Below are 26,384 nucleotides of genomic sequence, written 5' to 3'. Positions count from 1 at the left end.
CCTGAGACTTCATGTTGGCACTGATGTGGCTACTGACTGTTGCCACGAGAACGAGAGTAGAATATACCCTATCTACAACGTTGTTCTATTCATTCTAAAAGAAGCATATACAATCCTTGTCATACAAGTACTATGCCACATGCTCAGGTGTCGTGACACGTCCCATCTCCCATGCAGAGGTCGCCAGCCGTAATGCCGACACGAAACGATTGATGTATCTGCGTATCAACATACGGTGATTTCCAACGTTATAATCAGTACTCAACATTGCTATGCTTTTAACATTGCAGTATACAACTTCGGATGTGGATTTGCATTTTAGATCCAACAAGGTCTACGGATCGGGTAAGACTCCCGGGTCGATCCGATCGTGTGGTCTTTGACCGTTCATCCATGTGATGTTATTTCGGATCCCCGCTCGGATCCGACATGATCAGTACTCGGAGCCGTATCCCTTCCGTTCGCTTCTCTTCACGTGCCCTGCTTTCTCTTGGGCGGGAAACTGAATCCCTTTCGCGACCTCATTCGCCGTCTTCCCCTTGCTCAGACTTCTCCGCTCCCCCAAGCAAATTTGGAGTCTTCCCTTTCTTCTTGGTTTCTTGGGCAGCCGATGGAGAGGATATACGTGGCGGTAAGGGCGAGGCCGCTCTCCCCGGAGGAGTCTAAGAGCAACCCCTGGAGGATCTCCGGCAACTCTATCTACCTCCCCAGCCAGTCCACCAAGTTCGAATTCGGTCGGTATCGCCTCCCGTACCCATCCTCGTCTTGGTTTGATCCGTACTGTGTCTCTTTCCTTGAAACCCTAACCTCCGCGACCGCCTGCTTGGTTGCTTGACGGTGAGGCAGACAGGATCTTCGGGGAAGACTGCAAGACGGTCGACGTCTACGAGGCTCGCACTAAAGAGATCGTTGCATCTGCCGTTAGCGGGTTTAACGGTGCGGCAAAATCCCTGCTTACGCTTTGTTGTTCCATCTTTAGTTCTCTGTGACCGTGTTTTAGATTTCTTTTCTGGTGAATGTTGGTTCATGTTAATACGCATACCATGCGGGGTTCAGTTCGCGGGTTCAACATATGTTTGATTCTTCTCCCTGTGACCCTATCAGGTACAGTTTTCGCATATGGACAAACAAATAGTGGTAAGACTCATACTATGCGGGGTTCAGTTGCTGAACCTGGAATTATTCCTCTTGCTGTGCATGATTTATTCCTGAGTATCCAAGAGGTAACTGTCACTCTTCCTCTCTATTTTTGTTTATGATTTTGGTGTTCCTTGATACGGGTTACATGTATGCATAAATATGCATCATCCTATGTATATTAGTGGATTGATGGTAGTAACAAGGTTCTCATTTCGAAGCAGATTTTGCTGCAGGTGTATTTTCTGTTCTTCCTATATTGCCAAGTGAAATGAAAATAGAAGTTCATAAGACATCATAATTTTATTTTTATTATCAAATTTCCTACTTAATCCATGAAGTGCTCCTTTAAGGATCCGACTTTTTATTTGTCAAGTTTAGGAATTTTATTTGCTCATCATAAGGTCAAAAGGAAATTCAATTCTTAGTGTTATAATTTTTTTCACTTGTCTGCATCAGATTGGACCCTCATTATTGGCTAAAATATGTGATACAACATTGTGAATTTTATTGGTGTTTCTTTGTGGAATTGCTCTTAATTTGTCAAAAATGTTTGAGCTCGTAACATTCTTCACATTATCTGACTTTGATTTTGTGTATGTATATTGTCAATTTTACTTTTTTTGGTTAATCACATAGAGACACTGAAGCTGGTAACAGTGCTGGCTAAGTCATTAATGCCCAACCTGATTTTCATTTTGACATCTTCTAAATTATCTTTCATGTAGTCTGGCTTTCAATCTTCAGACCTTTGTGCTTTTACACTTATCTTCTTGATTTCTTACATAGAACTGAAGTGAGTTCTTGTTTATAATGAAAGTAACATGAAGCATCAACCTTATCTCATGCATCACCATACCGGGTGATACTAAGGATAGTTGTTTAGTTAAGATTAGTGATTCATTTTTCTGAAATTTAATTGCATTCTTAGGATATAGATAGAGAATTCCTTGTTCGCATGTCTTACATGGAAATATATAATGAGGAAATCAATGATTTGTTGGCTCCGGAGCATCGCAAATTGCAAATTCATGAGAACCTTGAGGTATTGTTAACTAAATTACTCTCCCTCATTTGATTGATTTGTTCGTTTTCCATTTCTTTTTTCTTCTCATCTTTAATCATGTTTGTGAAGAGAGGTATATATGTTGCTGGATTGAGAGAAGAAATCGTTACCTGTGCTGAACAGGTCCTTGATTTGATGGAGTTTGGAGAATGTAATGATTCCTTTGATTCTTGTTTCATTTTGTGCAGATTGATTTTTTTAAAAGTATTTGAAACTATTAGAAGAATGAACTTGTTCTTTATGTTATATTGCAGCTCATCGTCATATTGGAGAGACAAACATGAATCTTCACAGCAGTAGGTCGCATACTATATTTCGCATGGTACATTTATCTTCATTTGGTTCGTTTTGATGCATGAAACTTTGTTTGTCGGCTCTTTTATACACTTTTGATTGCACATACAGATTGTTGAGAGTAGGGAAAGAATTGAAGATGGGAACATGGTTGATTCATGTGATGCAGTTCGTGTATCAGTTCTTGTATGCAAAATTTGCCAAAATCCTTTACCACAACATGTCCTATTTGCTTATTATCATCTTTTCTTCTTTTCCTTTTCTTGCTTCAGTAATTATCTTAGTCATCTACTTTCTGATATTATTAGAATGTTTTTAAATTTTGTAGAATTTAGTGGACTTAGCTGGCTCGGAACGTGCAGCCAAGACAGGTGCAGAAGGTATGCGCCTGAAAGAGGGTTCTCATATTAACAAAAGTCTAATGACACTTGGTACTGTTATAAAAAAACTAAGTGAAGGTGCAGAGGGCCAAGGGTGAGTTGTTATTCTTTGCTGTATGGTTATTGCTTTACATATAGGTAGATACTGATCCCTACTGTTAAAGTGTTGTAGGATTCATGTTCCATATCGGGACAGTAAGCTCACTCGAATCTTACAACCTGCACTTGGAGGTAATGCAAATACTGCAATTATCTGCAACATCACACTGGCACAGGTGATCCACTATTTTGCAACATTAGTTTTTAAAACTGCCCCAGTTTTAGTCTTATAAATTGCTTTGTATTCTGACCTTTTAAGCTTTTGTCTTAGCATCTACCCAACTACATTTAACAGTCCTATCTCACTCAGTATTATGTGATGGTAAACCAACTTGTTAAATTAGTGTATTCTATGCATAATGCAGTAAAAATATTGGCCACATCAAAGGGCTTATAATTATCTCTTACGTGGTTTAGTGGATATAATGAAGATAAGCGAGAGCATGATTCTGAACATGAATGGATGCATTTAAGAATTTTGAAGATACACAACTTATACAATGAGCCTATTTTTGAAAATTAATTTGAATGATATTAAAGATGCAATTAGAAGTTGCAATGGTGGTATGAAGTTGGCTGAAGAGAGTTTCTAGAATGAATTGAAGACTGGGGGTTTACAATCTAAAATTTATTGGGCACGTAAGAATATGTAGTAAATATATTTGACAATTGTAACAATAGTATTTTCTTCATCATGTTGCTTAACTTATTCATGAAGAGGAGGATGCTAATATAGTTACTTTAATAGTAAAAAGGAATGACTAGAGATGGTTGTCATTTCCTTTGAAGATCTTAAGTTTGTTCACTCAAATTCATTGACATCACCAAATTAATTAAGTCACTTTTGGCTTGTTCCTGTGAAATAGGTGAAAGTGTAAGTTTGGTGTCAATCATAATTACATGTCTGGTACACCCATAAAATTGATTTTGAGCATACTTCATCTTTTTCTCAAGAGTTGAGGCACATAAACACTTTCTTGTTATAGCACCTGCTCTACTTAGTGGTTTGGACAATATTTATGGGATGTTTTTGGGGTTTATAATTAATAAATTAATGAGGATGTGTTAATAAGGGAGGGCACGGTCAATGAGCATCATAGGCATCTAAGTGTGAATTGATTTTAAGCATACTTCCTATTTGTCTCAAGAGTTGAGGCACATAATCACTTTCTTGTTATACTTGACAGTACTGTATATCGTGTGATAGTACATCGGTACATACCAACAATTCCATAACTTAGTTTAAAAATTAGCCAAAATTAAAATTAAATAAGAATAAAATATGTCAAGTCATAAATGAATTGAAATCCTAGGCTATAACGATTGAGAATTAAAATTCTTTTCTTTAAATAGATCCATGGAACTTTATGACATCGTCCTCCATCGAAGATTGCTTTCATTGATCTTGTATCAATGTTGGATTAGATGTAAACTCTAAGATTTGAGCAAGAGAAATTATTGAGATAACATTAATATATAATTGCTTTTATCACCATACTCAATGCAGGACTCCATGGTCTAGTGAATCGATGTCCTCGATCCTTTGAAGTTTATGTCGATTTGGTAAGTTTGTCGGATCCAATCTTGAAGTTGCTCACATGCTCCCACGACATATTATTTTTTTGAACCATGCACCGTTGATGCATCAATGTGGTAATAAGCAACACATCCTAAGGGCTTCTTGGGTGGTATGTAGGGATGAAGAGGTTGGAGTCAACCGGAATTGTGGCTATCTTCACTAATAGCTCCTCTGTAGCATAAGAATGATTAAGCTCGAAAAAAATAACAACTATCTCCGTAGATCCATTGGCCATGAGATCCTCAATATTATAAAAGCTCCATAATCTAAAGGTTGTGACTTGTGAATATGACGAGCTCCTACTAGTGTCGACATCGTAGCGTTTCAGCTTTTTTCTTATCAAGTTATGATCGGAAGGTTCTTCTTATCTCTATATGAATCCTGGTGCATTTTACGATATTGGAAAATCCACCAGCAATATGTTGCTTAAGACTGGTTATTCCTTCACCTTGATAGATGTAGTGTGGTGTGATACCTAATTGTTGCCATGGGGTCATTTTCATGCAAAAAGAAAAAAGTCAATAGAATAAGCTACTTCTAATTACCCCTAATTTAATTTTAATCTATGTCAAAGAAGGCCCAAATTAGCTCTAGTTAGCATTTCATCCAATGTTAATGCAAGAATAAACCCTTAGTGAACCAATAATTTCATAATCAAGCAACAATAAAAATGTTATGATTAGCCTTAGATTATCCTTAGTAACCCCTAAATGGGTCTAAAAGTAAGAAAATAACCCTAATTAGCTCTAGTTAGTCTTTAATTGCATTAAATGCAAGAATCAACACTTAGTCCAATAATTTCATAATTAAACAGCAAAAAGCATGCGATAATTAGCCCTAAAGAGTCCAAATGTAAGAGAAAGATCTTAATTTCATCTTAATTTAATTGTGATTATTCTTAATCATGCAATAATAAGCTTCTAATTAGCTGTAATACATGTAGAATGAGCTATAAAATCCTTGAACAAGTCGAAACATGGTGTAATATACTTCAATTCCTTAATTACCAGTTATCAGACCTTAATCATGTTTAATCTACCTAACCATATATTAATCAGCCTCTAATTACTCATTAATCATGATAGGATACACTCGTTAATCATGCTAATTTCTCTTAAATACCTTTAGTTGGGTATTAATTAATCATTAGTCCCTAATCAATAAAATTTATCAATATTCTTTATGATAAAGAGAAACATATGAAGTAGAAAAATACCTTCAATTGAAAATAAATTTCATTGTGTTTTGAGTTAGAATTTTTTTATCCAAAACGACCTCCACTAGTCACCAAGCAGGATGATTAAACACATAAGCCTGTAAGTTGAGAGAAAGAGTGAGAATAAGAGTGAGTGAGAGTGTGTGAAAGAGGGGGTAAGACCATTAGGGACTGAAATGGTAAATTTCAGCTCAGTACCGGTCGAAACAGTCGGGTAATGGTCAAATTTCAACTGTACTGGGTGGTATGTGAGGTGTCTCAACAGGTATGCCTCACAAATCCAGTTTATCAGACTGGTATGTCCATGTTCTGCATATTTTAGTTGGGATAAGGCACTGTGTTGATCCTGTGGTAAGTGCTAACATGAGATTGATGTTAAAAGAATACGTTCAAATCACTTGACTGTAAGAACATTGGTGCATGAAGGTGTGAGGTGCTTTTGCAGCTTTGTGTGACCATTTAATGAGTGAAATTATGAAACGTAAATGTGGTTTGCATATTTATGGGCAATAGATATGGAAAGATTACTAAAAGAGTATACAAAAATGATTATCGTTGGATGAACTTACAGTACTTTAGATGGGTAGGGACAGGGTAATGCATCATGGAGTACTTTCTCCCATGCAAGTGTAAGAGATGAAGCCATTTTTACAATGTTTTAAAGAATTTATGGAGATATTGGCATGTGCAACAGTGGAGGAAGCATGTCAGCTCCATACTAAGGAGTGATTTGACATGTGGTGAATGAATTAAAATATAGGGGAGGCAAACTTCAAGCCTACTGTGAGATATTTGTTATTTGGAGGGTGCTTGACATGAGGATATCCATCAAATAGAATGGCTGAGAAACAGGTTTAGATCATACTCAGTGACTGCTGTAAATTCGGAAAGAATTGTCATGAATTTTATTATTGTCTAATGGAGCTTTTCTGGTACATATAAACATTGGCGAAGCCTAATTTAACTGGATCAGTTACGAATACTTTTTGACATAAATCAAATCAATGTTATTGACCTAATTCTTGACTTGGTATCACATTGGAAGCAAATACAGATTTGTTTACCTTGTATCACTTTCATCTGGTAATGGAATCAGGTTAATGTGCAAAAGATATATAGGCATTGGTGATATAACAAAGCCACCATGCCAAAACAAACACATTTAATATGATCATCTTCTCATAACATGATATATATGACCCATCATTTACACACTTTTTTTAGACTTTCATTTGAATCTTGAACAAACTAAGACGACTTATGGAACGAGACTTTCATTTATGAAAATATTGTAATTCCGTAAAATTATATCTAATGACACGTATAAAACTCTCCAGGTTATAATCTTAATCACTTGAAAACTTCCTAAACCCAATAAATCCTGAATATGACTATTTAGCATCAGTGGACTCAAAATAGGACTCTACAATACTATAAAAGAAGAAATTATAGTGATGAAGTTTAGACAAATATGTTCAAAAATATAGCAATTCAAATATAGACTGCAATTTGACTCATTTTAGCGTAATTAAGATCCAAATAGACTCACCTGAGACTCGGCTACAGTTTGTCCTGTGTGATGCACATAAGATTTATCTACACATTAAACATCATAGCTCAGATAACTTTTCTTTTCATTTGCTTTTCTAGGTTGTCTCCAATTTGTGGCATCTTTCTTTATTAATAGGATTCCCTTGGTGGCAGGTTCATGCAGATGAGACAAAAAGCAGTCTTCAGTTTTCAAGCCGAGCATTGCGTGTCACCAATTGTGCATGCGTAAATGAGGTCTCTTTCTTACTGAATTTTCTATTTCTCTCTATTATCCTAGGTTTTATATAGTGCTTATAGATTTAGCTTTCTGTATTATCTTAAGATAACTTTCTTTTCTTCAGCATGAAGAATTCTGAACTCTGAAGGATGAGACATAGTCTTTTTTGTTACAAATTTTAGCAAAATAGTAAAAACATGAGGCCACACCCAACACATTTCACAGACAAAGGCCACACCCAACACTATATCTATAGCCAAAAGTTTTAATAGTTTCTTACTTTCTTACTGCTATCCAATTTAAGAGAGAAGTCCTAATGCAACCTTTACGGCTTTACCACATGCTTTCTTTCTCACGTCCCCTCCTATTTGCATCTGCTTTGACTTTCACACATCATATTTTTGGTGTGTATACTGCTCTTAGGTTCCTTTACTATTTATATTTATTTGAGGAAAAAAATTGACTTATAAATCTGCAAAAAAATCGTGGTAAGAGAAGTTTAAAGAAGTCAATCAAATGTCTCTTTATTCCTCTTAATTTAATAATTCTTGCAACCAGTTGCTTCTTTTGTTTTGCAAACCACATTAAATCTGTTCACGCCTATTTCACAAATTTTCTTTGTCTTGCTAGTAATGTGTGTGAAACTATTGGTTGCTTGTCCTTGTCCCACTTCATTGACAGATCTTAACGGATGCTGCCTTGTTAAGACGTCAAAGGAAAGAAATCGAAGAACTTCGGTCAAAACTCCTGGTTCGTCTTTATTTGGTGATATTATTATTATATATATGTAGTTTACTTGATTCAACTACATCCTCTTTTTCCCTTTTCCTTTTTGGGTGTTGTAGAGCTCTCACTCGGAGCATTGGGAGGAAGAAATCCTGAACCTGCGAAACACGCTGTTACAGGTTCATTTCAGTCCCCATCTTTCCTATTTGGTACTCAGGTTTGCTTTTGGACTTATTATATATATATGAGGCACATGGCTTTTAGAGTGAGCTTGAGAAGGAGAGAATACAATTAGAGCTAGAAGAGGAAAAGAAAGCTAAAGCTCATCGTGAGAAGAGATTGATAGAGCAAGCACAGAAAATTGCTAACCTTAGCTCATTGGTATTATGTTCTGAAAGGGAAGATAAGAGTACATATCTCAGTAAGGTTAGTACTTCTCTGCTCTTTGAATATCAAAGTACATTTTGTCGTTGCGTAATTTGAGAACATGGTTATAATATCAAAGCACAATATCATTCTGTGATTCAAATCCATTGAACATGGTTATCTTTTGTATATCATTCTTTATTCAGCTGTGCTGACTTCTTTTTTTTGCTTCTTAGATTAATTTTGTGATTTGTTTACCAAATGCTTTTCTTGGAAAAGCTAGAGAGATATCTGCTTACTGGTAGAGGATAAATGAAAAGCAGTACAAGCTGAGTTATTATTATTCTAGGTTGCCTATTTTTTCAAATCTTGAAGTTCGTGCGCAATTAATATTTGCCATAATTGTTTTACCATATAACAATTTTATGCTTGCATTTATCTATACAAGTCATTTGAACTTTCATGTTTTGTCTAATTTTGCTTCAGCATATCTTGCTTTAGACATTTTCACTAGATGCTGGGAAGAAAAAAGATATTGCTTGTAATATAGGTAGAGGAATTATACTGAAGTGATCAACATTTATATTGCCCAAGAAAGGAACTGTCAGGTTGAGACAGAGGGGAAGATAAATATGCTCACACCAGTCTCTCTCTTATTTTTGTTCTTGTGATTATGAAAGGTCAGGCATCAATCAACAGGCTTTATAATTGTTAAGGAAGGATTAAGATTTTCATGCTAGTTCTTGTCTATTAAATTGTTTGGGGCATGATATAACTGTAAGTTGCCACTCTATATGCACATCACGCTTATTGTATGTACATGTTGTTTGAGTATGGTGCGGCCTGGAATGATTACCAATGGGCTTGTAAATTCTGGTAATCTGGACTGATGTAACAATGTTTTGGTTTCTCATTGCATTAGGGGGGTACTTCCAAACTGTCATTTGTTGTGGATCTAGTTGATTTTGTAGATGAGTTATCTTTCATATTATTTGATTATGAACTTCTCTTGACCTCTTGAGAAATTTCTATAAGAAATATCATTAACTAGCTTGAAAAGCTCTTTTAGGCAAGGTATGCAATACCGTACTGTACCGGTGTTTCGAGGTTGACTCGATATGGTATGGTACCAGCGTATCGAGCGGTACATCAGGGCGTACCAAACGGTACACAAGGGCTTACCGAGCGATTTCCTCTTACTATAGCACTGTAGCACTACTACAGTATAACACTGTAGCACGGTCTGTCCGCGTACCAGTATGTCGTCGGACCGGTACGTATCACCCATACCGGGCGGTATCATTCAAAATTGCATACCATGCTTCTAGGTGCCTTTACTCTTTACTTATGGTTTTTTGGTTTCTAATAGAACAAAATTTTACAGTTAAATGTCCAGATGTATTTGATGTATTTGGTATTTTGAGAAGATTCAATTACGGAATCTTGGTTTACTAAATTGCAAGTTTTTTCACTCTATTCATTTCATATTAGTTTTAGAGAATGATCTCTCAGGTGAGATGGATCTTCTTTGAAGGGATTGACTTGCTACTGAAACATTTTTCATTTATCAAGCATTATATATTATTGTTTATTTTAGCTACAGTTTAGCTGCTTAATTCTATTGGTATCTTGTTAAATTTCTTTTGTTTATTCTTTGTTTATGTTTTCTGTATGATGTCATACTTGTTCCATCTAGTTAAATATCTTACCTAGATATTCGTTTTCATTTATAGAATAAAAGAAGGGTGACATGGTGCCCAGTACCTTCTTCTCGTAAATGTGTGGATGAGGTAAACCTTGAACTTGATCCCACTAGTGTAGCTCTAAGATCATGTTTATCAAGTCAAAGTCTTGTGGTATATGCTGATAAGGTAAAACTTGATTCGATCCCACTTACGTAGCTTTTCAATCATGTTTACAGTTTAAAGTCGTGGTATACTATTACTGGTTTAATTAGAGATTGGTGTGTCTGTATAAACCCAATACCAAAAATTTTGCCTAATAAATATCATCAACACTACAAATTCAGGTACATGTTCCAGATTCAGCATCTGGTGAGCACACCAGGCATGATTCTGATATTGGTTTACCAATTCCTTTTGAAGAATTAATGCAAGAAATTGAAACTTCTGTGGGTAACATGAATCGTGATACCTTCATGCCTGATAATATGGAGAACGGTTGTGATGTCAAGGACTTAACTTTTCCTGATGCACATGCCTTGTTGCATGTTACAGATAGGAGAAAAATCCATTCCAAAACCACTGGCTCTTTTCGGGTACTGATGTGCTTCTATATTGCTTATTTTGACGTAATGATATGGCAGTTAATTTCATATATTATTTCAGTCAGGCAGTGAATCAGCAGAAGACAATAGCTTTTATGAAGATCAGATCATAGAATATTATCCTGTAGGTTCTCGTTCTCTAAGCTTGTTACTACATATTTTGTGTCTGTTTTTACTGAAGAATATTATTATTTCTTTTCAGAAGAATGTTCTGGAGATTGAATCTGGAAGCATACATAATAAGTTCTCTGATAACACTCCTAGGTGTGCAAGCACTATCTCATCTAATGGTGAAATAAATGGTAGGTCTTGTGGGCGTAAAAGCTTGACCGAGAGGGAGTCAGAGGCAATTATTGTCATCAAACAACTCGAGGATCAGGTCCTTTATTAGTCATGCATGTAATATATCTATATTATAAACTGAAATCACTAGGGTATATGTAAATTAATGCAGATAAAAGCACTGGAAATTGAGAAGGCTACAGTTCAGAGGAACTTGGATGATGTTCTTGATATGGCAACTGAACAGAATGCTTCTTTCAAGGAGAAGTATGAAAAGGTAATTTGGTGAATACATTTGGAATCCATCTTTTATGTTGCTCTGATCTTTCCAGTTGACAATGGTTTAGTTAAAGTGCCTCTTAGAGAATATGTCACTGCTTTTTTTCTGTGCATCTAGGCAATCATGCTTTGATTATAACTTAGCCTAATGTTGGATTGTAACCAATGGGTCATATATTGTCCTGTCTTGTCACCAATCATAGATTATAGTAGGCCTGGTGGTGAAGAAAAACATTTCATCTTGATACATGGATCCTTTCTATGATACATTGACTTTTTGCATCCTGGAAAATTGATTTTTCCCATGAACTTGCTCTTATGACATTCCAAAGTACCTTGGAATTCATGGTATCCATTGAGTTGTTGTTGGTTCACCTACCACTAGACCAGAGCTTGTTGTGGATCAGGCACTCGTGTGATAGATCAGGCCATGCATTCATGTACCTAAAACACCAAAAACATCCAAGTAAGCCTTACAGAGACGAGAAGCTAATTGCTTTCTATCTGTTTAGCATTGTCCACAACATACAACATTACAACATAATGAAGCACCATGTTTTTTGGAGATCCAATTCTATGGGATTAAATTTTTTTGTGTACGATAGAACTGACTAAAGAATCAAGTTTTAGTTTCTCTATTAGCCTTTAGGATTGCTTAGGTACACTATAAAGATAGTGACTTACAGGAGGCGAACTGTTTAAAGAGGTTATCATGCAGAGTGGTCTAATACTTCAAACAGCTGGTGTGCAGATGGACATAGACTGAAAAATTTGATTCATAAATCCAATGAATCAAGGTTCTTGTTGTATGAGTCAGGTTGATTTGAGTTGATTCACAGGATTCCTTTTGGGATTTCAGGCCAATTCCCCAATACCTAAAACTTCTCTTTGTTGCCTAGAATACAAAAATGATCTCAAGTTGTTAGTCTAAAACAAACAGAAATGTTTGAACGCTATTTGGAAGACATACTGAATATACTTTACCTGCAAGAGCTATGATTTTTGTATATATTTCTTTCCCTAGAATGTTTAGGCATCCAATTTCTTTGAAATATTGTGTATCTGTTGCATCTTTGTCTTTTGAGTACATTATAAAGTTGACAGTGCCTAATTGTTAGTCGAAATAAAAGCACAGTAACATAATATGGGTTTAGGCTCAATGAAAACTTTGAGGTTGATGAGGTTACATGTTTACACTGGGTTGACGTGGTGTCAAAAGGGAAAGCTGCCACTTATATGTAAATTTCTCTCTTCTGATATGCATATCGAACTAAATAACAGGCTTTGTTATGTTTCATTCTTTTTTTTAAAAATAATCTTAGTTTTTTTGTGTCTGACAGATATTTTTGCTAAATTTTGTTATAAAATGCTTTAGTTACATTTCCTTGGAAGATTTATCTTTGAAATGTAAGAGTAAAAATTGACAATAGGTTCGAGTTTTTCCAAGAATCATAGAAATAGGTGGCAACATCTGTTTTTTATCTCAGTGGTGATTGGGCAAGTCCACAACCATTCACTCTTCTTCAAGTAATCTATGATATGAATAATAAATTTGAAAGTAAATGTTAATTTCTAGAGTCATGAAGATAAAAAAAAATTATTGTCATAAAAAATTCTCTCTCATTCTCCATGATATTTTAACCCTCCCCTTGAAAGAAGGGCAGTTTAATTGGTTTTTTGTGTTACTTCAAACCTTCTTCACTTCTTCCTTTGTTCTTTTTCATTACCTTCATTGCTGGAGACCTCTGTAAGAGAGACTTTTTCCCCCAATACTTCTGTCAAAACAAAAATGTGATGGCTTCATGGCCTCTTGCACAATCAGATTTCACTAACAAAATAACTGTGAGGTTCTTAAAATTCTTTGAATGTATATTTCTGTTGAGTTTTGCTATCTCATATTAATTTGTTACATAGTAGCTTAAAAGACTTGTGATGCCTAAAAATATGAAAACAAAAAACATGCAAATTAGTAGTTGTCCAAGATAGTACAACAGTAACAACTACAAGCTATAAAGTGCGGGGTTGGCCACATGGATCTTTCTTCATCGAACTTTATGAGGGAATATCTCAATTACAATTAGGAGTAAAATTTCTTTTTATCATTTGCAGTAAAGTCTTCTAGGTCTCTATTGACTTCTTTGTATGCCATTAATTCTGTTTTGATTTATAATGCCTAACTACAATATCTTTAGGTTTTCTTTAAACCAAGGTTCGCAATTGTATGTATCCATATTGTACCAGTTAGTGCACCGATTGGTATATATCTGTGTATCGAGTGTCAGTAGGTCCCAAGTTAAAATGAAAAGCTAAAAAGGCTGAAAAATAAAATAATAGAGACTACTTGGTACTGTGTAATGCCCGACCTTGCACTAGTCGTACCAAGCAAACCATGGTTCGTAATTTCGTGTATCGAGTAGGGCTTGGGCTGGTTAGGTACCGATTCATACCAGTGTATCTAGATGGTACATACCAAGTTTTGAAAAAAAAGAAGCCTAAAAAGATTGAAAGAATAAAAAATAAAAATTGTTCGGTACTCAGCCTTTACTGATTGACTCCTCGATTTATACTGGCCCGTGTACCAATAACCTGTAGGACTACAAAAGATCGTCTTGTGCCATACTAGATGGTATTCCAAACCTTGCTTTGAACATATTTTATTATCTGGCAGTGCTACAGCTAATTTTTGTGACTGAAAACAAATTTTGTTTTTTTGTTTGAGTAATTTGCACATTCGCCTCAGTAGGTTCATCTACATTAATTTTTTTGTACACGATGTTTATTAACCACCCAACAATTCCATCCATCAGGCATGCTTAGCATTATAGCTATCATTAAATCTTTCTCTTCATATAAGGGGCACATCATGATTACACAAACCTTTAGTGTGCTTTCTATTTTAATCATCTTGCATTTGCTGTATGAATAATGACCATCAATTTTTCTTCTTGTTGAATGGTAGATTGTAGCGAAAACTGTTATTTATATGAACTTTTTGTTCCTTCTTTTTATTGCACCTTTAGTTGTTTCATTACTGCTAAATTTTCATTTTACATATTCAATTTATGACCTATTTAATCTAAAATTAATTGATATGAATTTGCTTATATGCACATAAAATATAGATATTCTGAAAAGGCAGATTGAACTACTGATTCTCTTGATGTCAACAAAATACAGTAATATTATCTAATGATAAATAACTGTTGATGGATTTTGTAATATTTTAAAAGAAAATCTATGATAGCAGTTTATCAAATCATTTCTCTTGAATGAAAAAGATCAAATCAATAACAAATTTAAACAGTGTGGTTAGAGTTTAGTTTTTTTATGCTGTGATATACTTTGGCTTGATCCTGTTTAACTATTAAGTTCAGACCGATGATGCATATGTGGATAACGTATCACTGCTAATCATTTGGGCACATTTTGGAAAATTGCATTGATCCAATTATTAAGGAAAATAGTCTATTTACATTGATTATCATCATTTGTTTTTTTGATTTAACTGTAGTTACATCAAGAGGTTTTACTTGCACGTGAGGAGGCTAGAGTATCTCATGAACGACTTTATCCAGCGGTATGGATGAAACAGTTACAGTAACACCTTATGAGGTGCAATTATTTGGAGTATTTCTAGTCTCATTCCAGTTCTTCAGCTTGTTCTATTGTATTTTCTTTTTGTGGTCAATTTTTGGATGTAAATGTAGTTCAATATATCCAGTTTAAATACTAAACAGGATAGATGTATCTACTTTCCCAATTGAATCAAGCTATGTTGGCATGTTTCAGGAAGTTAAGTTTGACTTATCTGTTAGGATGTCAATGGAAGTCCAAGACTTAACTGTACAAGTCGAACATTCCAAGAACTTTGTGGACAATACTGTGTCTATAATTAAAGATATATTCAACAACTATTCCGTCTTAGCAGATATATTTCTGGTAAGATTCCTGCTGTTTTTTCATAGCATTCTTAATTTGATATATGTATTTTTTTTGTGTGTGTTTCTTTTTCGTGTATGTGTTGGAATGTGAGAAGTAATATCAATTAGCAGGTATTATTTCTGAAATCTTTTAAGTGACATACAATAATTACTGGTTATGTTTTTTTATTAATATGGTTCAAATCATTGAGAATTTTGTAAATAAAAAAGGAGTGATTATCTGAAAAGAATTGCCCGGTAGGGTAACTTTGAGGGTTTGTAGTGGTGATAACAGAGTTGATGTGTTAACTTACCATGGTTAGCTTTACCGGTTCGTACCGGTGTACCGATCAACTGTTGATACGATATATATCAAGCTATACTGAACTATACCAAGTGCACCGACACATGGCACATACCGATGTACCGCCCATATCGGTCCCCTGTCGTGCCGGTGTGTACCACCCATACTGAATGGTATGCTGCAATACGACGAACCTTGTAACTTACTATCACTTGTGGCTGCATTTCTCTTTCCCAAATTAACTTTTCTAGCCTCTGGCTTCAGTTTCTATGGATGCCAATAATCTGAGTATAATGTAGTTTAGATGAGTAAACCTAACTGCGTTCCATTTTTTTGTTTTTGTTGCATCCAGTAACCGATTGCTTTAACCTTTGTTTCTTATTTTCTTTAACCATATTTTTTTATGCCTCAAAACTTATTCTGTTGGTAAGCAGTCCATTCTTTGCCCACAATTCTCTTGTTGCATTGTTTATATGCCAGGAACTCAAGTCATTTGCTCAGGAAGATATTTCTCAGCTCAAATCTATAATCACTGGGCTTAGTCAAATGGAAAGATGTATTGTGAAGAGAAGTTATGAACTTGAGCAAGAAAATGTTAGTTTCTAGAATTATATTTTTAGTACAACTTTGGATTTTGAAATTGAAAGCTTACTTGGATGCTGTGATGTACTTCAATTGTAGAATATTCTCCGCAAGCAATCTGTTGATTATCAGAGTCAAGTTCAGCAGCTTATGGCTGAAGTGGGTAATCGGGAGAAAGCTATAAATGTAAGTCTTTGCTTTGTCATCATCCTCAATCTTCCATTAGGAATATTGCTGAAACTTGTCAATTGTGGTAGGAGCTTGGTCTTCAACATGATCTGGAGAAGGATGAACTCCTGTCTCAAGTCCTTAGTCTTAAAAAAGAAGTATCATGCTTGTCATCCTCTTCCTTAATCAGAGAAAAGGAAACCATGAGAAAGGAACTTGATAAATTGAAGGCAAAGTTGAAAGATACAGATTCCAAGCTTAAGAATGCTGTTCAGGACAAGATAAAACTTGAGGTTTTCATTTTTAAATCTGAATTGTTTTTATTTATCCTTGTCATTGATATGCTTGTTCTGTGGCCTATTTGACCTACAAATGTAACTTTTCAAAATTCTGTTTAGAGTGAAAAAGCACAGGCTGAGCGGGAGATAAAACGCTTGCAAAGTCAAAATGTTGTTCTTGAACGTGATATGTGGAAGCGTGATTCACTCACTGTTAGGAGGCATGAACCCAAATTAGGTGATTTTAGCCGACAAAAGAGTGTCAATGTGGTTGAGCAAACTCTTCAGGTGAACTTTTCTATATGAGATTATCTTAGTTCTTTTTTGTGTCATAGAGGTCTTAGATCCTCTCTATAGGAAACTTCTCTTCTTATTTTCTTGTTAACTTAAAATTGCTACTGGATCTCAATGTTTTTAGCATGTAATTTAGGTTGTTAAAATCATGATGGATCAAACTTAAAAGTATTCATTGCTTCAACACGAATGCTATCATGCTAAACTTGTTATTGATTTGTGAATTTTTTTCACAACTCATGAGGGTTAGAAGAGTGAGAACTTTGTCCATGTGCATTTTATTTCTGTTTTAAATTCTCCTCCCAATTAATGAATAAGTTCGCCACCGCTATTGAAGAAGGAAATGATTAATTTGGCCTTAGAATGAATATATTTACCAATTAATAGTTTAAACTTCCAGTGGCAGCAAAAGATCCCAAAAAGTTGAGACATTATGACTTGTTATTGTTGTTGTTGTCGTTATAGTTAAAATTGATTTTCTTTCCGTTGTTACACCAAGGTTTCATTTTTGGATATCAAACCCATGCCCCTCCATGACAAGATTGTTATGAGTTTGGTCCAGTCCAGTGTACGAACACATCTGAATGTACCTGCGTTATATTTTTTTGATTCTAAGCAATCACCACTTTTGTCCTCCAAGCCTCTTTTCAATGAGCTATAAATTTTATTGACTAGACCGACATAATTCCCTCTTGTATACTTTTATATTGATTCAGAAATAGTGGATCTCACATTTCATTGCATTTTTTCTATCCGAAAACTGCATCGTTCCATTAAAGGTTATCTCTACTGTGTGGATGATGGACTCTCGCTTCCTGTCAGTGTTCTTATGCAGACTTTATAAATACCTCTGCATTTATCGACGTGGCTTCTGTTCACGAAGAACTTGTTGGTTACCATATTACAACAGCAAGTCTCGTTGATCAATAATGCTCCCAGGTGCATTTTATCAAAATAATGGACAGAATATAATGGCTACACTTTAGATGCTTCTAAGTGTACATGAATTCTCTGATAAGAGTTATTTTTTTTATATTGATTGCCACCATTTGTTTGGTGGGTTGTCAATAGTAGTCCTTACCTTTTAAACGAGTCTTGATTTTTTGTTGCATAAACCTTACTAGTCTGCTGTTTTGGTTTTCCCTTTTGTGCATTTAGGAAGACTACCAAAAGCTTGAGCTCTGTGCTTTTGATATGGAAGCTGAGATCTCTTCTCTGAAGGAGGCTTTGATAAGTGCATTTGGTGAAAAAGAAGAAGCGCTTGCCAGGAATGAATTTTTTAATTCAGAAGTAGAGGCTCTTTCTGACAAATTGCTTACTGCAGATTCTGAGATAAAGTCACTGAAGGAGGAGGTTGCAGCCATGGTGTGCCCGTCTTTAAAAGATTTTTGTGGAAAGATTTGTCTACTTGACCTTTTCTTCATCTGCTATTCTCTGCAAATATTTGATATAATTTACTGCTGCAGGCAGAGAGATTGGTTGAGTCTGAATCATTTTCTAAAGAATTGGAATCCTCCATCAATTCTCTTTCAAGAGAAAAAGAAGAGATGGGATTGGTAATCAATCTTCTGTAAGTTAGGTTTGCATCATAGTGTTAATATATGATTAAAATGAATCTAAAATCTTTTGTTCAATTTGTATGCAGCAATTTACTGATGCCCTTCTTGAGATGGAGGCAGAAAAATCAATATGGTCAGTTAACGAGAAAGCTTTATTTGAGGCCAATGCAAAAATGAAAATACAGAATGATGAGATACTTAAGTTATCTGAAGATTTGCTAGAGGTATTATCTGGTATAGAAGTGATACCATAGTTCTTTCGGACCTTTGTTATCCTATCCTACTAGATGCTTTCACGTGTTAATGATAGCACTTAGCGATTAATGTTATTTCTTTTGGGAACAATTAGGAAAAAGTGATCTTTGGTTTAAAGTGAATGACTTACAGAAGGGATGTATTAGTTCACTTGTTTAAAACAACTACATAGCAAATTTGGTTTGCAGAACCTATAATCTATTACAGAAAGAGATGTATTCGTTCACTTGTTTAAGATAACTAGATAGCAAAATTGGTATGCAGAACCTACATTCTAGAGGCTTGATTGTAAAATACAAGTTGCCTATTTATGGTTGTTGATTTTTTTTGTATATGAACAACTTGCTTAAAATGTTCCTCTTGCATCAAAAGATTGCTGGTTAGCCTACCAGCCTTAGGGTCTAATGCAGAAAACAAACTAGAGGCTTTAAGTTTGATAGCATATGAGAATTGTATGAGTCTATTTTGGTTCATTGGCTGGAACAATTCGTGCCACAATTGTTTTGCGGGCTTGTTTTTTAGCGGAGATTCGTCATATGTGTGAAAGATCATTGAAAGCATTTGACCAAGATTTTGCTTGTCTTTGGTTTCGGAAGACTGAAACTAGGGTGATTTAGTTGAGTGGCAATTTGGACTGTAACAAATCAACTAGCAAAATGTGGATGAATATCCATTCTAGTTTTCTAGAGATATCATTTGCTGATATACTAGAAATAGAGGAAGTTGGACCTGGTGCTGCTGCCGTGGTGTTGTTTGCTTAACCATATATTGCAAGGATTTGTCAGCAAAAGGTTGAATTTCTTTATGCACCTTCCAAAGAAACAAGGGCTGTTCAAGTACCTCTTTCTAGCACCTAGTATAGTGTTTGAAAGTGATCATCTAAATTTTGTTGACAACTATGAATATTTGTGACGGCTTAAGCTTGCCATATGCATTATCTGATTACCCCATATTTATTTTCTGAAGATGTTTAAAAATGTATGTTTGTCCAATTGATTGGTAAAAGTCATCTACCATGGGATGTCTAGAAGCTCTTTGCATGATAACGACATGATTGCCTGTAGTTACTATACTAAAATTCTTTTACCGAAGTACTTGTTTGAAACATATGTTCTAAATATATTGATTGGGAGTGTTTTTTTTTTTTTTGCATCAATGTTATTTACGCCTTCTGTGTATGGATGGCCCCTAGCAACTGATTGGACATGTACTGGTTGCCACATATGATGTTAGCATGCTAAAACAGAGAAATTCTTGGTTGTATGTAAAATATGACACTTAAGCACTGTCACATGTTAAATGTCCATTCCGTGTGAAAAAATAATCATGCTATTTAAGACATTTTCTAAATCATATTTTTGATCAGAAACATGGATTCTCATTTATATTATGGGGACATCACCAATACCTTTCTGGCATGATACTATTCAATTATTTTGCCTATCAGCAGAACTTTGTGTTGGCTGGCTCATGCCATAACTGATGGTGCCATTTGTTGGTTGTTGGTACCTTGCGCACAAATTGACACAGTGCATATGACAACTTTGCTGGTATTAAATGCTTCAACTCATGTTGATCATCTTGATAATGCATGATCTGGAGAACTTAATGGTTTAAACACAGGAACTAATTTTATTGTATAATAAATATTGATTTATTGTTAAAAAGTGCCTTTTTAAAGTCATAATCAAACTAGTTTCACTATTTAAGTTTTTGAATATTTGTGCTGTATATACATTTGGTTCTATTGGCTTCTTACGCCTGTTATAATCATTCTGATCCTTGTTTTTTCTATCTTTTAACAGAGTTGTTTGCTTGACTAAAGCATAATAGATAATATACTCTTATAATTGAATGCGAGTTGCTTTTCTGTAACAGACAAAGCGTGACATGGATTCATATAGAGAACAATGTAAGGAACTAAGGGAGAGGTTGATTTTTCTTGAGGAAAATGCACAAGAAGAGAAAGAATGCAGGTTAGTTTGCTTCTAACTTTTGAAAGAATGAAGCTGATTTTGGTTGGTCATATCAACATGGCAATTTCACTATAATCACATGCACATATATGTTGTCTTTACATTGCTGATAGGTGTAAGGAAACTTAGTGGCAATCTATTTGTAGTTGGAGGTAACTGCTCTTGCCTAAGATTATGAAAGAAAGGACCATTGTTGCCATATGGCATAATTTTTGTTTGCTCCCCTAGTGTTCAAGCAAAGGATTGCCATTTTGCATACTGGACCATATCAGTCCCGGTCGGATTGCTATTTATTGATCCATACCGGTGTGTACCAACACATGGTGCATCGTACCAATGTTTTGAAGAAGAAAAAGGAGAGGATGACATAGTGGAGGAAGAGAAGGAAGGAGGAAGAAAGAGGAAGGAAGAAAGGAGGTGGTGGAGGAAGAGAAAGAGAAAGGAAGATCAGGAAGCGGCAAAGGAAGAGGAGGAAGGTGAGGATGCGGTGGAGGATGATTAGGAGGAAGAGGAGGAAGTGTACGTTCACACAGTGGGCAGCAATGGGCGGTTGTACAAGAAGAAATGAGGGCTGGCTCACATTCGGGCCTAAGAGGGCTCAAAATGCGAGTGCTAATGTTTGTTTTGTATTTTTTTTAATATTTCGGACTGGACGGTTCATGCCCAAACTAGTACATATCATCATTTCGTATCGATCTAGCTGAAATGTCACTCAATGGTGCTAGTTGTATTTCAAATTTATGGATAGTTAAATAAAATAACAAATTGATTTGTTGTAAATACACATTTCACAAATGATCTTTTAAGATTTGATCTTCAAGCTGATATTATGCTTTTCTTGTGCAATAATTAATATTTCTGAGCCATGCACATCAACAATGAGATAAGTTTTCATTAATTTTCTTGTTGAAACGATTTTGCATTCTATTCCTAAAAGTTACAATCCTGACTTGTGAATCAGAACATTTATGAAAAATAGATAATTTTATGATGGCCTAATTGGAGTTTGGCAAGGAACAAATTTGACGTGCTTGCCCTACCATAATAATAAATTGTTGCATTGGCAGAAAATGGTGTTTCCAGCATGACTAGTGCCATTATTCTGAAATATTTGTCTTGACATCCAGGGGCATATGGCTAATTATGATGACTTTTTTTGTTGGTGGTGATTAGTAGGCAGGTAGGCAAAAAAGGAGAATCAGTAAGTTCGCTTTGAAAATCTAAATTTGGTGAGCATAAATTGGAGAATAGCTTGTTAATTACTGTAAAAGTAACATAATTGCAACTGCTAGTATATCTACTTGGTGGACATTGTAATACCCTAGTTGAGTCCCACATTAGAAATAATAAAAATAATTTGTTTTTAAAGGTGTAATAGGAATGTTACATTAATTTGGATCAAAGCATTTTAGATTAGTAATTAGACTCAACAAGTTGATGAGTATGTTATCTTTGAAGTCATATTGTAACAAATAATGTTAGAGTCGGTATTGAATATGATGAGATGTTCGAGGAAGAAATGACTACCATGGATAGGGCCACGCATTATGTCATGGAGTCATCATTTGGATGGGTCTTCTACTAGGTTTTGATTCTGTGTTATGTTCAATTAACGAGGATATTACAAGTAGAGAAGATTGTGCTGTCCCCAATTTAGGCCAAAGATTTAATTTAGTCTATATGAGCTTCATGTACTAACATTAACTTGGTTAAGTAGTTTTAGGATTGCAGGCTGCACAAGTTTTTAGTTACCCATCAAGTCAGGTCATAGTAAATCTTTCAAACTTCATGTTCATGTCACTGAGGATTGGATTATGAAGAAAAATCAGAAACAAAGAAAAGGTTGAGCGTTAAGGAAATGTAGTTGTCGAATTTCACGAACAAGATTGCATTAGTCATTATTGTACCATGACCAAATCAGATTGGATGAAGGAATATATTGTTTTTGCCTATTTGTCTGACGTAGACATTTAGTATTGTAGATGATATAAATGTGATACAAAAGGAGAGGCATGATTGTCCAAATATGCTCTTTACTAAATTAACAAAATAGGAATTTTTAATCCTAGAGCGGAAAAGCTAGGATAGAAGTGTCATAGAAAGAAAAATATAGAATAAAAATTGAAAGAAATACCCCCAAGAGAGCGAAAAGAGAAATCACAGTTCACCAGACCTAAAGAAGCACCATTTTTTTTCATTAAAAATTCATCATGTGTTCTTCATTCACTCAAAACAAGTCATGCAAAAATAAAAGGACTAACTCTTCCGAAAGGAAAATAAATAAATTTATATTATTAAAATGTCACCAGGTCTTCAATTTTGCGTTTTACATTATTTGTGCTTTTGATATGGTCTTCTTCCTTTCTGACTCTTGAGTACAAGAAACTTAGACACATTCTAAAAGTGTAAAATTTTGTCTTGATAAGATTACAAATTCTGGTCATTTTATAACTGAATAATAATTAAAGTAGACTTCAATTATTGTCTTCTAAAGTAGATGTAAAAATTTATTGTGAAAATAAAAAATACTTTGGCCTCATCGGCATTTAACAAGCTACATGCCAAAAACAGAAAAGGATATTTGACGTTATATTTGTCAAGTTACCAATATCACAGGTTGACATTATTCAAGTTTCATGGTTAACATTGTTTTTAAAGTCGTTACCTTTGGTACTTCTTTTGTTCGTGAAAAGTCTTGGTTACAGTAAATATTCAATTATACTTGTTTGTTGAATCAATTAGATTTCTTAGTGAAGTTCATATGGGTATTCAGCAAAGTTATGAACTGCTTTTTTATACTTTCTCCTGTGAAATTTTTTCTTGTACAGCATGGCAAAATCTTTGGAAATCACTCAACTAAGGAATGAGCTTAAGCAAAACATGGCTGACATTGTTGAATGGAATGATGTGAGTTCCATGCTTTTCAAATTGAGTCTTTTCAAGTTTGCAAGCACATATACCATTTGAAAGAGAGAGCCAATGTTATTGAACAACCAGGTGAAGTCAAGCTTTGAGGCACTATCATCAGAATGCCAACATACTTCTGAAATATTGCCAAAATTGCGGGAGTATTTGATCTTCCTTTCTAGAGAAGGGAATGATCCATCTTCTCAGGTCATGAATGGTGATCAAGAATTGGTATGTTAAGTTTATACCATGTGTCATTTATAACCCATACCAAGTAGCTTACAATTTCTTTTTCATTGTGAATAACCTACTAAGAAGAGCTAAGGTGGGGTTGGCATTGTTCAATTTTTTCATATTTAAGAAATACAAAATAAAAAATGACATGGCAACAACAATCCATAATTTCCTAACTATATATGGTGGACCACATGATCTTTTGTTGCCATTGAGTCTAGTGAAAAGTTATATCCTTACTCAAATTAATTAAGAGTATCTAAATCTTGATGTATAGTTTCTAGTAGTCATATATTACTAATACTAATTATCTTACCCCTTTTAATTAAAACATCTGTAGGTCTCCTTAGCACATGTTTATACCATTTTAAATAATGTTTTCTCATTCTATATTATGTCGAAATTACACCTAATTATTCACAAATGAAACAAAATAATAAAAAAAAAATTATATTTTTATTAAAAATTTTGTTTGGTGATTATCACTGGATAGTTTTATTTGGATGATATGGTTTGCAGTCTCCATATATTTTATGGTTTCTCTTGAAATTTTTTTTCCCATCAGAAACATTTGTTGTTTTAATATGCAATTGGTCTGTAAAAATTATTAGAAAGTTTCTACTTCTGAAATTTAAAAAAATTATAATAACTTTTAAAAACCACTAATGAAAATAAGGATAATGTACATGGTTGTTTCAACTTTCAAGTATATAAAATATTTTTAGTTTTTTAAACAGAATAAAACAAACAATAAGTGATGCCAAAGCAGCCCGAGTTTGTGGCTGCTTATCCTATGCTTGCTTATGCTTAAAACTTGGTGATGCTTTGCATAATGTTGCCTTGTCTTGCAGAATCTTAAAGATCAGCTCCTCATAGTGACAAAAGAAAGAGATGATTTGCTTTCTAAAAATGGAGAGCTAAAGACAGCTTTATTTGAATCAGAGGTCCAAAAGAAACAATCCCATAACATGATAAGCCCCCTTACCTTTTAGCATGGGACATGGACTCTTTTTGAGTATTTATGCAACTTTACCTGCTTTCTCTGCAGATATTGAAGGCCAAAACTGATTCAGATGAGTTGGCTAAAAGGATCTCCAATATGGAAGTCAAGATGCATAGTGTAGGTGAAACATGATATTATTTTTGTTTTTAGTAGTCACATACAAAAAAGAAGCTAGATTCATGTGGATATATCTTTCAATTTTGTTTGTTGTATTATCAATAAAGATAAAAGAGGACTTAAGCTTTTAGGTGGTTGTCTGTCACCTTTTGATAATTGTGCATACAGGATAATTTAAGCTTCAACAAGGAGAGAACAAAGCTCAGGATGCAGCTTCGCTCATTGCAGGCGACATTAGATGCTTACCGTGGTCGATACACAGAGGTGGTGGACGAGATGACTCTCATGAACAAAAAATACGAAGAAGCATCAGCCAAACTAAAGAAGCAACTTGCTCAATATGGAGTTGAAATACTTAGCTTGAAGAAGCAGCTTGCCTCAAAAGAATGAGCTCGGTCAGACTTGAAGTAGCACAGGGTTCCTATTTGATTCAAATGTAGAGACATTTGCATGGTGAATGCAACAGTTTATTCACTTTGTACCTGATCAGCTATCTAGATTCAGAAGAATCATATTTAGGAGGATCCTGCATGTAGATTCACTTTGTTATCTTGCATATGGATTCACTTCGATTGAACTCATATTACCTTGTTAAGCAAGTAAAGAGTTGCAGAGTAAAACTGCAACTTCCTGTAAAATTCTCTGGTCATGAATGGTGAGGAAAAATTAATCTGCACTCAAGGCAAATAGTTGCACAAGTATAAGGTGGTGCAGAATAATAATCGGTTGACAATGGTTTATGTTGGAATCCATCTTTTATGTTGCTCTGATCTTTCCAGTCGACAATGGTTTGGTTACAGTACCTCTTAGTGGAATATCTCAGTGCTTTGTTTTTTTTTTGTTTTTTTTTTTTTGCATATAGGCAATCATGCTTTGATTATAACTTGGCCTAATGTTGGATTTGTAACCAATGGGTCATATATTGTCCTGTCTTGTCGCCAATCAGAGATTATAGTAGGCCTGGTGGTGAAGAAAAACATTTCATCTTGATACATGGATCCTCTCTATGATTCTTTTGCATCTTGCAATCAAGCTTTTATATTACCAAGAATGTGTTGTATCCTGCAACCATGCTATTGCTTTTTCTCTTAGGGAACAGAATCAGTTCATAAAATGAACTTTTTTTTATATATAACAATGACATTGTCTTTTTTGCATCCTGGAAAATTGATTTTTCCCATGAACTTGCTCTTATGTCATTCCTGAGTACCTTGGAATTCATGGTATCCATTGGGTTGTTATTGGTTCACCTGCCACTAGACCAGAGCTTGTTGTGGAGCAGGCACTCGTGTGATAGATCAGGCCATG

General features: G+C 34.8%; 1 protein-coding gene across 3 annotated transcripts; it reads left to right on the top strand.

The window, feature by feature from the left end:
- Window positions 1-334: 334 nt before the first annotated feature.
- On the top strand, window positions 335-25,768 carry LOC135584835 (kinesin-like protein KIN-7I). Of its 3 annotated transcripts, none has more exons than XM_065102653.1 (33): window positions 336-734; window positions 847-936; window positions 1,105-1,223; window positions 2,069-2,182; window positions 2,273-2,354; window positions 2,458-2,525; window positions 2,609-2,683; window positions 2,826-2,971; window positions 3,050-3,152; window positions 7,476-7,556; window positions 8,221-8,289; window positions 8,385-8,444; window positions 8,530-8,691; window positions 10,365-10,421; window positions 10,661-10,909; window positions 10,980-11,042; window positions 11,124-11,297; window positions 11,373-11,477; window positions 14,991-15,056; window positions 15,269-15,418; window positions 16,184-16,297; window positions 16,385-16,471; window positions 16,543-16,746; window positions 16,852-17,019; window positions 18,184-18,390; window positions 18,492-18,581; window positions 18,671-18,808; window positions 20,718-20,815; window positions 23,644-23,722; window positions 23,813-23,953; window positions 24,808-24,900; window positions 25,005-25,076; window positions 25,245-25,768. In XM_065102653.1, the coding sequence occupies exons 1-33, from the start codon at window positions 611-613 to the stop codon at window positions 25,464-25,466; spliced, it is 3,870 nt and encodes a 1,289-aa protein (XP_064958725.1). In that variant the 5' UTR covers window positions 336-610; the 3' UTR covers window positions 25,467-25,768. The 3 variants fall into 3 exon arrangements, with proteins under 3 accessions (XP_064958726.1, XP_064958725.1, XP_064958724.1); XM_065102652.1 differs by having other exon boundaries at window positions 337-734; window positions 11,121-11,297; XM_065102654.1 differs by lacking the exons at window positions 23,644-23,722; window positions 23,813-23,953; window positions 24,808-24,900; window positions 25,005-25,076; window positions 25,245-25,768 and having other exon boundaries at window positions 335-734; window positions 11,121-11,297; window positions 18,492-18,595.
- The last annotated feature ends 616 nt before the right edge of the window (window positions 25,769-26,384 follow it).

The sequence above is a fragment of the Musa acuminata genome, chromosome BXJ2-4 (genome assembly GCF_036884655.1).
Source record: "Musa acuminata AAA Group cultivar baxijiao chromosome BXJ2-4, Cavendish_Baxijiao_AAA, whole genome shotgun sequence".
Lineage (NCBI taxonomy): Eukaryota > Viridiplantae > Streptophyta > Magnoliopsida > Zingiberales > Musaceae > Musa > Musa acuminata.
The sequence above is the reverse complement of the archived record's forward strand: the minus strand, read 5'-3'. Positions and strand labels throughout refer to the sequence as shown.

Excerpts from the sequence above, each read along its gene's own strand:
- LOC135584835 (XM_065102652.1), top strand. The coding sequence starts at position 611 with ATGGAGAGGATATACGTGGCGGTAAGGGCGAGGCCGCTCTCCCCGGAG. Across the intron at positions 8,290-8,384 it reads AACTTCGGTCAAAACTCCTG|AGCTCTCACTCGGAGCATTG; the intron begins GTTCGTCTTTAT and ends TGGGTGTTGTAG. Across the intron at positions 20,816-23,643 it reads CAAGAAGAGAAAGAATGCAG|CATGGCAAAATCTTTGGAAA; the intron begins GTTAGTTTGCTT and ends TTTCTTGTACAG.